The sequence below is a fragment of the Myodes glareolus genome, chromosome 13 (genome assembly GCF_982192425.1).
Source record: "Myodes glareolus chromosome 13, mMyoGla1.1, whole genome shotgun sequence".
Lineage (NCBI taxonomy): Eukaryota > Metazoa > Chordata > Mammalia > Rodentia > Cricetidae > Myodes > Myodes glareolus.
Genome location: NC_142038.1, coordinates 25,168,178 through 25,181,107, shown reverse-complemented (window position 1 = coordinate 25,181,107; position 12,930 = coordinate 25,168,178). Strand labels below are relative to the sequence as shown.

Here is a 12,930-nt window from a genome sequence, read left to right as displayed (position 1 = left end):
AGGCAGCTGACTGACATCCATTCTGTATTAGGTGAAGGAACAAGGGCGTTGTTAAACTTTATTGAGAAGCACTGTTGTGCTCTGGGCATCAGCAGCTGGGAAAGGAGATGTGCTGGATACAGGAATTAGACATCTGTATCCACATTAGGAAGCTGGAAACTAACGAGAAGCTGAAAGCGGGGACAGAACCAGAGGAGTCTTTGATAGGCTTATTTGGAATTTCTTACCAGCTTTCTGAGAAGAACTATTATGTATGCTCTACTCATTAGAAGCTGATGCATGCAACCAGACGCCACCCTTTTAAGATGAGATGTAACTCACGCAAAACTACGAGGAGAGAAAGTACATGTATATCTGCATTTTCTCTTCCTATTTTTTATAATCTTTGCTGTCTACTTTTAAACAGTAGTAAAATGATGTCTGGCTCCTAAGAACTCTCTTTTTTGGAAAATTTCATGTTTTACATCCATACGATGCTTTCATTGTACAATTCATAGAAGAGAGAAAATGTAGATAGAAGGATGTTTTGCTAAAGTTCTATGGAGCAGAGAGTCACACACTACACATCAGTAGAACATGAAATACCTTTGCAGCTCGGATTAAATACTGAAGAATAGTTTTAGGAAGTTTAATGACAGACTTTGGCAAGGCTAAAATGGCTGAGGCAAACTTCCCAATAGCTCTCTACAAAGAAGGACAAAGCAAGAGTAATTAGTAGGAAAAAAAAAACCCAAGTTAACAATTTAATATATGACGTCACATGAGCTTGTCTCTACAATTAACACTGAGGTTAAACCATGCCACTCGCTGAAGCTGGAATAAAATGTGCTGAGCTTGGAAGTTAGGAAGAAGAGCACACTCAGTCGCAGCATGTAGTCCATAAACACCGTGAAGATGGCCCACGTTCTCTTCTTTGTTGGACGATGAGTGGTGGTTAGCATAAAATTCATTAGCTAAAAAGTAAGGCTGTTAAGTCATTAGTATTGGCAGGCACCCCCACTCATGCACACAATCATGTTCCCAAGCGCACAGAGGGGCAATGGAGCCAGGGAGGCAGCACCATACCAAAGAAGCGCCACAAGGCGCTTGGTTCTTCAATGTCATCAGGAAGACCAGGCATTTGGGCTTGCCCATTTATGAAGGCCTGTCTAGGGAGCAGTGGATGGCCTTATCATGGGCAATCACAAAGTTTTCTGAGAACCTTTCTATACGATCTGTACTATGACACGTGGGATAGAACTGTCCCAGCCTGAGGTCCAGAAGTTAGAGAAATGTGTAGAAAGAGCTCATGCCCTGTCTTCTGACAAGGCCTCATCTTTCAGAAGGATGGACTGCACCCTGCTGCCCACCCCCCACTAACACTGTGCTTGCTGGTGAGTCAGAGCTGTGTTTGGGACAGCAGGTTCCTCAACAGGGAGAACTCAGGTGTAAAAATCAGAACCAGGCTGGATGTTTACAGTTATTATTTAAATCGTTCTGGTATCATTAGCAATACAAATGAAGCTAATTTTCAAAACCCAATGCAACATTTAAGCAATCATTTCAAAGAGGAGCATGCATTTTATTTACACAGTCAACTCATTCACGCAGGGAGCTGTAAGCCTTGCATCCAAGCAATCCAAAGCAATGCTGAGGAAGTTGTCTACTTGCAAGAGAAATTTTTTTGTTATTGTTGTTTAGGGCACCATTGTTGTTTAGGGCTTGGATGTCAGGGATGACGTGCTGACCCGCACCGTTCACACGATGTGGTTGTTACAACATTCCTGAGAGGGAGCAGTGTTGTAGTTTAATTAGAACTAGACAATTCCAGACGTCAATCAGAAGATTCTGAGCACCGTATCACAGACTACAGAAGAGGTCATCTAGGCCTGTAAGCAAGACTCGTTCATTTAAAAACCAAACGCCGTGTTTCTAACTAGCAAAGGGTATCAGTGTGCACATCCCTCTAGTTACCTGGAAAGCTGACTTCCGCGGGGGTTCTTCATCTTCCTTCTTAAGCTCCTCTTCTTCCTCCTCTTCACTATCCGTTTCAAATAAATAATAGTCTCCGCTCCTGACCACTAAGCGAGACAAAATATTTGCTTACTTCTGGGAAGAGATGTGAGAAACCTGGGGGCCTATTCATGAAATTTCCTCCCTAAAGACACATAGATGGTCCTCGAGAGAACCACATCCAGAGATGTTAGCAGGAGAAAACAGATACAAAGAACCCATTTTATCTAGTGCAATATGGTGCTGGCATGGCTGGGTCTACAGAGCATGAGGCCTTGTCTGTGCCATTTATGAGGCTGGCCACTATGGTGTTGACCTGGCCATTTCTTCCATCTTCATTGTTTTATTGGGCTGAGTCCATTTGTTGTGCAGATGCCAAAATACTGGACAACTTTTGCTTCGCAATTCATCAGTTTTGATCCTTTAGACAAAGGCCGAAGTGAAGTAGCAGATTTGGCATAGTCTGTCACAGACAAGCCGACCAGGGTGGTACAGGATGGAGATTGGCACCACCAGTCTCTACTTCACTTTATACTATGCAGACCTGGCTTGTCCACACGTGACACACGAGGCAACGTAAGACAAGACATTCGAAAGAGTTAAAAAAACAAACAAAATAAAATAAACAACAACAACAACAAACACATTGCCACAAGGAGGAAAAGGGAAGGTAACATCAACAATGAAAACAAGACAACAGCATCTATTCTGACTGCTTCTACATGTAGCGAAGGGACAGACTGAGGAACAGCAGCCCTGGTCATAGGGTTTGGTTCTGCCCTGATTCTGGCCAACAAGCCATTCCCTAAGAGCATCACAAAATTCAAGGAGAACGGTAATGGCCATCAGGGCCAGAACACAAACAGTATGGCCCTGCTTCTGCCTCATCTGACACTGGCCCTGCAAGAATATATTGTCTGTGTCAGGAATGGGAACAGAGAAACCAGAGATGTCTAGAGACTTAGAGAAAGTTAGGAAATTCCATCTTTGTATGTTTGAAAACTTTTAAATTTAATAGAGAGAAGAGACTCACTTCTGATGCTACAAGAACTGTACCATCATTGTGGGGAAGCACACTCAGGTTTTCTAATTGTAGCTGGTATTTCAAACTGTGGAGTCATCCAGGGGTGGTGATGTGATGTCTTAAACTACGATTTGGTCATAGGAAACCTTGGCTTGTTTAAAACCAGTTGGGTGAATGTCATTAGCTACGGTCAAAAGCTGAACAATTTTGTTTACAACATCGGATGACTCTGAGACTTCATTCAAGAAGATGCAGAGTGAACGAATTGGGCCTTATATCCTTGAACAGAAGCACTGTGATTTGTTACTCATGTTTTGAAGAAAAACAACCAGGCTGGGAGTATTGGATCCAGGCCTGAGGGAATCAATGCAGTACAACATAACGTAATAATAAGCAAGAACAAACCAAAGTCACAGCATTACATTTGACAGTGAGGAAGACCATTAAAGTAATGCCTTCATGTAAGCTGGAAGATATTGCAGGGAAGTTTTGTGGACTCTACAACACATAGTCATTTGGGACAAACACAGGGCATCATAAGGTGAACCATTTTACCCTCATTATAGGCACTAAGATCAACAATAGCTGAAGTTGTATTCAATCATACCTTCTATCATTTTTTATTGATATGGTTGAGCCTAAATAATTTTTTAATCTCAAGCATTGATTTTTATCATTAGTAATATCACCAATTTGCTATGTAAACAAGTGAAACTGGTACATTGAAAAAATGAAATACTTTTTAAAGTCTCTTAGTTCTTCAAAAAAAAAACATTGTTGAAGTAACACTAGGAAAATCACTTCTTTTTAGTGTGTGCTACTAATGATAATTTAAGAAGTTCTTCCGTGCACATTAGCGCAGATTGGAGGCACTGCCTTCAGGCTGTGTCCAGCCACAGACCACAGATGCTGGTGTCATTGCTAAGTTGCTTGGTAGGAAATTAACTTTTAGAATCTCACCACTTGTGTCCACAGAAACGTGGCTCTTCAGATATTTATCAAGAAAGCAGAGCTAGGTACTGCCTAGGGTGGTGTGGAGCTGACACAGAGACACACGATCGTGGGAAGGAGGAAGGTATTATTGAACAGCAATAATGCAGTCCAGTGTGCGTGCATAGGTTTGGAACTGGCAAATTCCACAGCTTACATTGACATCTTTGCTGCCGACCAACGACATCAACAAGCAGCAGCTGCAATGGACATGGCAGCTGCACTTGAACTCAGCATCTCTCAGAAGCTATCTGAAAACCCAGCCCAATCATTTTAACAGATCAGTCAATGGCTTCTAGCAACATCCTTCCAGATCTAAAGCTAAGTTTTGGAGCACCGAAGACTAAAAACTGTCAAGGCTATTCTTTCCCTTTTGTTCCTTTCAAATTTGGCAAGGAAAATATGTTATATAGTAGTAACTTAGTGCCACTTGGTCAGGACATGATTCCAAACCACGTGTGACAGACGGTCCTGCATTATTGCACTGTAACACGTTGTAACAAAGCACACGGAGTTGAACACCAGGAAAATCTGATATAATGAGGGTGAAATGAATTGAAAAAAAAATCTAAAGTCATTAACCGTCACAGAGAGTTAAGTTATTACCAATGTGTACGATGGTTACCAGAGACCATATCCAATTCTTTTTTAAATAATTTAGTTGCCAAAGGGGAGAAACTGCCACAGTGGCCACAGTAGGAATTTACCCCGCTGGAGGACAAACACTCAATATGCGGTGGTTTCCAAAATGGATAGGTCACTCTAAACCAGCAAAGGCCCTTTAAAAACAGAAAAGTAGGCACAGTTTACTTGTGACTTGATAGAATAGGCACTCAGAGCTCTCCCCATGTTGTTAACTTGACTAATGAGCCAATGAATCACAGAGGAGCCACACTGGATTTCAACTTGAACCTTTGTCTTTGAACTTGGGCATAGAATTAAATGGAATTCTTTGTGACTCTCTCTCTCTCTCTCTCTCTCTCTCTCTCTCTCTCTCTCTCTCATTTTTAACTGTACTATTGAAGTTCAACATCATGGATGAAATCTAACTAAATGCAAAGATGCCAAGCAAATTTCAAATTTCATGCCATTTATATCAGCTTGCCGATTTTAGCCCATTGCAGGTCATGGTGACTCTCATAATTCAGGTGACAAACTGGTATTTCCTTAGTTTTCTAAAGGTTTCCTACGATCAGGGTTGTTCTCAGCCATGTGTGACTTTCTTTGTCTGATTAGACCAGTTGCAGCTATGGCCGTGCAGTGTAAGACTAAAAAAGGCTGAAGATACTACACATTATTTTTAAAATAATAATCACATCTAAGGAATCCAGAAAGACTAGATTGTAGTGGGTCATTCACCATTCCATTGTAAAGCCACTGACCAGTACTGACTTTTGTTTTTTTTAAACTAAACATAACAAATACAGCCAATGGTGTCTGTACCCACACATCCATTTTTACCATTAGGAGGGAAATACCTTGTAGTTTACGTGGCTAGCAGACTCTGTTTTCCTGGTTTTGCTATTAGTTGGTCATATCTGAGGCTGCTCTATATTCTGGGCCTGGGTGTTTAGGATATTGGTTGTTGCAGAACCATTTTGAGGTTGGGAGAGGTTAAAGTACAAAGTAATGCATTTTAGGTTATCCCTCATCTTTAAACACACACTCTGAAACTCTTAAATGTGAAGGAAATCCCATCTCTGGGAAGATAGGGCAGGAGGTTCACTGACAGCCATGCCCAGGGCCTAACAAAGAGGGCCACAGACACTTAGAGGAGAGCAATCATCTTTCTTGAGTCCTGGCACCAGGCAGATTTATTCTTAAGGGCTTTAAACCACACAGTGGAGAGCAGAACACTGGGGATTTAGTTAACAACTCAGTTCTTTGTTTTCTGAGATAATACTCTCTCTATCACAACTTTGGCTTCCTTTTCGCCAATATGCTAATTTCTTCGGAAGAATTGATCCGTGGGACCTAGAGGCTCATTAGCACTGTGGTGTTCTTACACTCTGACCCCCTATCGAGTCACAAGGATCAAACCATGCATGGGGCACACAGGTCATGGGGAGCCTGAATTCTGGTCAAGGATATAAGGGTTAGAACTGATGAGATCGGAAGAGGATCAAGAGAACCTACTGGAAGCATGATCAACCCAAGGCCGCCACCACTGCTTTTTTTTGCCCTTGGCTTTCTGTTTGTCTGCTTCTCCTAAAATGAAATATGTCCAGACATTAATTCTTAGGAAGTGAGCACACACACTTTGAAAACCACGTTTTAAAAACTCAATTGTCAAGTCTAGATAAATTGCAAAAACACATCAGAGATCAGGAAAAGGAAGTTTACTAGCTACAAAAGGACTCATGTACTAGCAGTCCGCTGCAGACACTGAATGCTCTTAACTGTATGCTCCATGCTCACTTTCTTCCTAGGATCTGAGGGCATACGTAAAGAAACATTTAAAAAGAAGTATTCTTTGCCAAAAATGCATCTTGCACTGAATTTTTTCAGTAAATTAGCATGAGAGAATCATTGCCCATTTCAAAGAACCATGTAGTGGTAAATAAGTCATTGAAATGTACCAAGAACAAGGAATAGGACTTTTTCTTTTGATTAATTTAGCATGATTGGAAGATAGTTGTTGCCAATGAAGGGATTCTAGGAACTGGAAAGAGACCATGCATTATTTTTTCTATTCCCTTAAGCAGGAAAGCATGCAGGCTCCTACAGCAAGACTGTTAGTGCTGCAATTGGATAAATATATAATTAAATATAATACATTATATGTTTCTCAGTAAATTTCATTGGAATGCGTAACAGCTGAAATTTGAACTATGGATATGCACAAGTGACATAAAATATGCATGCATCTTTAATTTCCACGTTAAACTTACAAAAACCAACAGCAGCATATCTAAAACCTTTCCCTAAAGGAACAAATGAAGCAAAAATCATGCCAATCTCATAAGGAACATGTCTGTGACCTAAACCAGACAATGTTCATTGAAGGTATGTTGAAGAGTAGATGCTTGCAAAATCATTCATTCACTAAATATGTCCCAAGGAACATATCTGTTCATGACAGGTGAGTGAAACATGGTGAGACAACTGACAGAATGAAACGAACAGTATTTTACAGCTTTACCAAGAGCATGCTCTTATCAGATGTCAAAGCACTCGAGTAGAGGAAAAACATGACATACTTTCATCATCTTCTTCTGAGAGTTTCTGGATGTCCTGGCCTTCCCCTGACTCCTGGGTCAAGCTCAGCATCCTCTCCTTACCCTTTTTGTACTTTTGTTGCCGGGCTTTGATGCGATCCATCCTATAAACAAGGCAGCGTTAGTAACAGTAAGAGCGCAGGCACAGTTATGCCACAGTCAGCTCTGTGGACGTACATTGTTCTGCAAATATCTGAATCCATGAGCAAAGTGTTTATCTTACTTTGAAGTACTTAAGGTTATGAGATAATTGCTTATTAACAATAAATATCATACACACATACATGAGTCCATGATAGTCTGTGTTTCATAGATACTGGGGTTAGTCATACAATCAATAGTCATGATGCTAAGGTTTCACATGAAGTCCTTGATACCTATTCTCATTTTGCATCATTGCCAGTCTGAACACAGCATATGATAACCAAAGGCTTTACATCATTTTTGCTATTTTGTTTATTTTATGTGAACAGGTGTTTTGTCTCCATGCATGTGTGTATGTGCACCATGTACATGCCTGGTGTCTGCAGAGGCCAGGAAAGGGTATTGGATTACTTGAAGATGGAGTATAGATCGCTCCTGCCCCAGCTTTGCATTCATAACCAAAATGTGAATGAAGAGTCATGTCTCATGGAAACACATTCCAAACATGGCCCTGCATTTCTTCCTTCTAATTCTGAGCTAGAGGAATAACAATGGTTGCAGCCCACTGCATATACATTCCAATTTCATATACATCTTAGGCCTTTGTGCACATAACCATGCCACGGAATAATTTACACAAGGAAATACCCTTTAAGGGAAGGGAATTAAGAACTGAGGTCACAATGGAATGAAGTTGCTCTTCCAAATTTAGGGGGCTTTCCTGGAAGGGTGGGACAAGGCCTCAACTTTCTTGACAAAGTTGTCTAGGATTCCAATCCTACAGTTATTAGGTTCTGAACACTAATACTCAAAATGAAGGTGTGTACCTGTCCTTAGAAGTTCTAGCCATTGTTAGAAATTTTATCCCCCCCCCGAAATTCTTTTCAATCCAATTCCCAGATCTCCCGAGTCCTGTCAGCCCACCCTTGTCCCATTCGGAATGGTGTGGTAGGGAAAGTGTTGTATCACATCAGGAAGAGCTGGTCATACCAGTGCTGGTTCTGGTTACTGTAGATTCTACATATCAGAGCTCATTCTTCTGAGCATGTACTGTACTGTTGTATAGGATGCCTCTGAAGCTGGCTCCGTAGTTAGTTCCTGGATCCAGAAATGCAACGAACCTGCCTAGTACTTGGCTCTGAGCCAAGCCTCTTTCATTAATTTATCAATCCTTGTAACAGCTCAGAAGGGACAACTGCATACCCTAACTGAGTGACCCAGGTGGAGTTTCAGAGAACTTAAATGACCAGCTCGGGACTCTGAACAAAATAACTGAATCTGTGGTAGCTCCTTGCTGTTTTCCAAGAAGGTCCCCTTCCCAGATCCTGGAGCGACCACCCTGCTAAACTGCTTTCATCTTCAGTGTGGCAGTGTTAGTGCCTGACCTGACAGAGTAATTGGCTCTCAAAATACAGGGGTGGACCAGTCCTTCAAAGTCTCCTTCATTGTTAGAAATGGATATATTTTTTCAGGGATCTGAAATCCCAAGAGCCAAGTTGACTCCCCCCATACAAACTAGAAAAAGGCAGAGAGGAGAGCGAAGAGAGTACTCACTGTCTCTTTAGCTGATCCATGGACTTTTTCTCTTCCTCGATTCTTGCCTTTACAGCTTTCACAATCGTAGCCTGGAAAAGTTCAGCCCCTCTGAAATAAAATCGGAAACAGAACATGTCACTATTCTTGTGGCTGTTCATCTTTTCCTGAAAATGATCATTACGGATCAGAGGTCACGGTGACCCTTTTCTGGGGCTGACAGATGTTTCCTGGCTGACGTCACCCACTCCTTCTGGATACCCTTTATGAGTGACTGAACAAGGAGTAAGTGGGCTGTCTGTCAGCCTGGGCAGCCAGTGGAGAGAAAATGGGTTGCTTTTCAAACACAACATGACTTCAGTTGAGGGCTGATGTGGGAGAATTGTCTGTATTCTGTCAATCATGTATTTTTAATAAAACGCTGATTGGCCAGGCAGGAAGTATAGGTGGGTCAACCAGGCAGGAACTAGAGGCGGGGCAATGAGAATAGGAGAAGGCTAGGAAAGAGGAAGCTCCCTCCGCCATTCCTGCCCAGACTACCGAAGAGGCAACATGTGAGCTGTCACACTGAGAAAGGTACTGAGCCGTGTGGCTAACATAAATAATGATAATGGATTACTATAAGTTACAAGGACTAATAAGAAGCCTGACCTAATGGGCCAATCAGTTTATAACTTAATGTAGACTCTGTGTTATTTTCTTTGTGAATTGCCAGCTGTGGGGTACCAGGCGGGAAAGAAACCCCAATAAGCAGGCCCCCTCATGTTACAGATGGCGCCCACATGGACAACTGAATCCACAGAAAGCTTGAGAAAGCTTGGGAAAGAATAGGGTAAAGCATGGCTTCTTGGTAGCAGCAATTTCTTGGGTCTGCTCTGCTTGCTAGAGGCAAGCAAATGCTCTCATCTAAGAGAGGCTTCCTGACTCAGCTTTAGCTGCAAAACCTTGCAGCCCTTTTAAGAGGTCCTGCCACGAAACACTTAAATGGTGTTGATGAAAAGCTGAAGGAATGCTTTTTGGTTTTCAGCCATAGCAGGAAAAAACCTGCGCTGTTTTAAAATGCCAACTTTCTGGGCTGTCCTGCTAGGGCAAACTCTGACTCTTTCAGGCAGGCGGTCCGACTGAGTGTGGTCTGTGAGCAGACTGCTGCAGCTTGCTTGCTGACAAGGACCTTGAACCGCTACAGAGTTGTGGCAATAAAAATGGTTCCAGCAGTACGTCCGCCATGAGGCTGAAAAACTGAGGAATGGGCTGGATTCAGCTATCAAAGTCACGGCTCTAGTACTCTCTTTAAAGACTCACGTAGTCAGAAAAAGAGAGAGATGCAGTAAAGAGAGATTCAAAGATGAAAAAACCTCTAAATGGTTTATGCTGTGGTAAAAATATGTGCAGGCTAAAGGTTAAAGTTCTTAAAAGTTAAAAAAGAAAAAAAGGGAGTAGTTGGATGTGGTGGTACACACCTTTAATCCCAATGCCTGGGAGGCAGAGGTAGATTGACATCTGTGACTTCAAGGTGTGGTAGCACACACCTTCAATCCCAATGCCTGGGAGGCAGAGACAGACAGATTTCTATGAGTTCAAGGTGTTGTAGCACACACCTTTAATCCCAGCACTGGGGAGGCAGAGACAAAGGGATCTCTGTGAGTTCAAGGACAGCCTGGTCTACAGAGTTATGCCAGGACAAAGATAAACAGAGATTCTGCCTCAAAAAGTAAAAGTAAAAATAGAAGAAATAGAGGTTAAAATAAAGATGGAAAATATACAGAGAATCTTGATACTGTATGCTATTATGCTCTCTTTGAATTGTTTGAATGCTGAGGAAGGAGCAACAGCTGCTAAAAGATACTTGCTTATAAATGCTGCAGAATTAATCCAATATAGGTATTTTGAAAATACCTTGGATTCAAAATTGAAGTCAAAAGGTATGCTACTTTGGAGAAGAGATTGTGCTTTTGTTTCCACAGTAAATGAGAGGCTGTGGATTCATTCTGAGCTAAGAAAAATCAGGTTTGTTCAAGGAAGACCACCCGAGAAATCTCCGGTAGGAACAGATGGCCTGGATACAGAGTTCTACATCCAGAACTGATTCAGGATTGCTGCCTGTGGTGATCAAGACTCACAGGATACTGCAGCCAGGACTTGATAATAATTTTCTTTAGTTCCCCATAAGATTATCAGCGTTCCCAACCAGCAGGAAGTAGCCTGAAATACTATGCCCACATTCCCAACAAATGGACTATGGGTATTTTCCTTTGTTTAAAAAAAAAAGGGAAATGATGCGGGAGAATTGTCTGTATTCTATCAATCATGTATTTTTAATAAAACGCTGATTGGCCAGGCAGGAAGTATAGGTGGGTCAACCAGGCAGGAACTAGAGGCGGGGCAATGAGAATAGGAGAAGGCTAGGAAAGAGGAAGCTCCTTCCGCCATTCCTGCCCAGACTACCGAAGAGGCAACATGTGAGCTGTCACACTGAGAAAGGTACTGAGCCGTGTGGCTAACATAGATAATGATAATGGATTACTATAAGTTACAAGGACTAATAAGAAGCCTGACCTAATGGGCCAATCAGTTTATAACCTAATATAGACTCTGTGTTATTTTCTTTGTGAATTGCCGGCTGTGGGGTACCGGGCAGGACAGAAACACCAACAAGCAGGCCCCCTCATGTTACAGAGGGCCACACGACATTTATCAGTTGACTTTCCTTTCACTTCTAGTAACGTCCTTCAAGTTTCCAGACTCCCTAGAGCAGCAGTTCTCAATGCTGTGACCATTCCTTCCTAATGCTGTGCCCATTCAATAGAATTCCTCACATGTGGTGACCTCCAACTGTGAAATTCCTTTACTGCTACTTCATAATGGTAACTTTGCCATGGTTAGGAACTGTAATGTAAATATCTGATATGCAGAATGGTCTTAGGTGACCCCTAAAAAAAGTTGTTCGAACACCAAGGGGTCCTGACCCACAGGTTGAGAACCACCGTTCTAGCAGAATATTTGTCATAAGGCAAGAAGCTGTTCGTCTTCTCACACACACCCTTTCCACTGTCATCCCTTTTTATTATTATTATTTTCATGACAGGGAAAGGAATACATTCCTCTTGCCAAGGGCACGCCTTATGCTTGGGGCTCCTTCCTTGATTTCTTGCCTTGCCTGAAGCCTGAGGAATTTATTCATTTTTTCACATTTCTATTGCTACGAGCATTCCCTCCCTTCCTCTCTCGTCTCTCTTTACATGTGTGTGCTGCATGTATTTATATGTGCAGACATACTTGCTCATGTGGGTGCATGTGGAGGCCAAAACTTATATTGATATTAGGATATTTTCTCTAACCATTTTTCCACGTTATTTCTGTAAGATATTTATTTCAAATGTCATTATATGTGTTTGTGTGTAGGTCTGTGGGGGTGAAGCAGGTGTCTATGGAGGGTCAGAGGTGTCAGATCCCCACCAGTTATAGGCAGGTGTGAGTCAATTGATAGGGGTACCAGGAATTGAACTTGGGTCCTCTGCAAGAGTAGTATGTGCTCTTAACTATTGAGCCCTCATCTCTCCAGGTTCTTTACATTATTTTTTTTTTTTGAGCTAGGTTCTCTCACTAATGTGAAACTTGTCATTTTGACTAGATTGGATGGACAGCAGTCGCTGGGGGCTGCTTGTTTCTAACCTCCATGGAGAGCCAGAGCCAGATGTACAATGCCAGGCCTGCATTTTTATATGGATGCTGTGCATCTGGACTCAGCACCTCACACTTGTGCAGCAGAACTTTACCCGCCAGGCATCTCTCCAACCACAGGTTCTCTGACTGCAAACTGATGCATACACTAACGCTCTGCTAATCTGAGAAATGGAAATTGAGCCAGGTTCACCCCATGTTTTCCTCTGTTCACCCAGGCACCACTGCTCTTGCAGTCAAATAAAAACTTTTCACAGTGATGTCACTGGGGCTGCTTCCCTACCCTTCCTCTTTTATTCAGCTCCTTCTTTAGATCGTTTCTTGGGATGGAAGGCAGCCCAGCTCATG

The 12,930-nt window shown here is 42.1% G+C and overlaps 1 protein-coding gene across 7 annotated transcripts in view; it reads right to left on the bottom strand.

Moving 5' to 3' along the window:
- Positions 1-12,930, bottom strand: part of Piezo2 (piezo type mechanosensitive ion channel component 2) — a 373,285-nt gene that overhangs the window by 52,456 nt on the left and 307,899 nt on the right. For 4 of the 7 annotated variants that reach the window (XM_087896005.1, XM_087895998.1, XM_087895999.1 and 1 more), the window contains 5 exons: positions 8,923-9,012; positions 7,207-7,328; positions 6,143-6,214; positions 1,954-2,060; positions 586-684 (listed from right to left, as the gene is read on the bottom strand). In XM_087896005.1, the coding sequence (XP_087752131.1) occupies positions 586-684; positions 1,954-2,060; positions 6,143-6,214; positions 7,207-7,328; positions 8,923-9,012 (490 nt within the window). The remainder of the gene's footprint in view (positions 1-585; positions 685-1,953; positions 2,061-6,142; positions 6,215-7,206; positions 7,329-8,922; positions 9,013-12,930) is intronic. The other 3 variants (XM_087896002.1, XM_087896000.1, XM_087896004.1) reach the window with 3 other exon arrangements.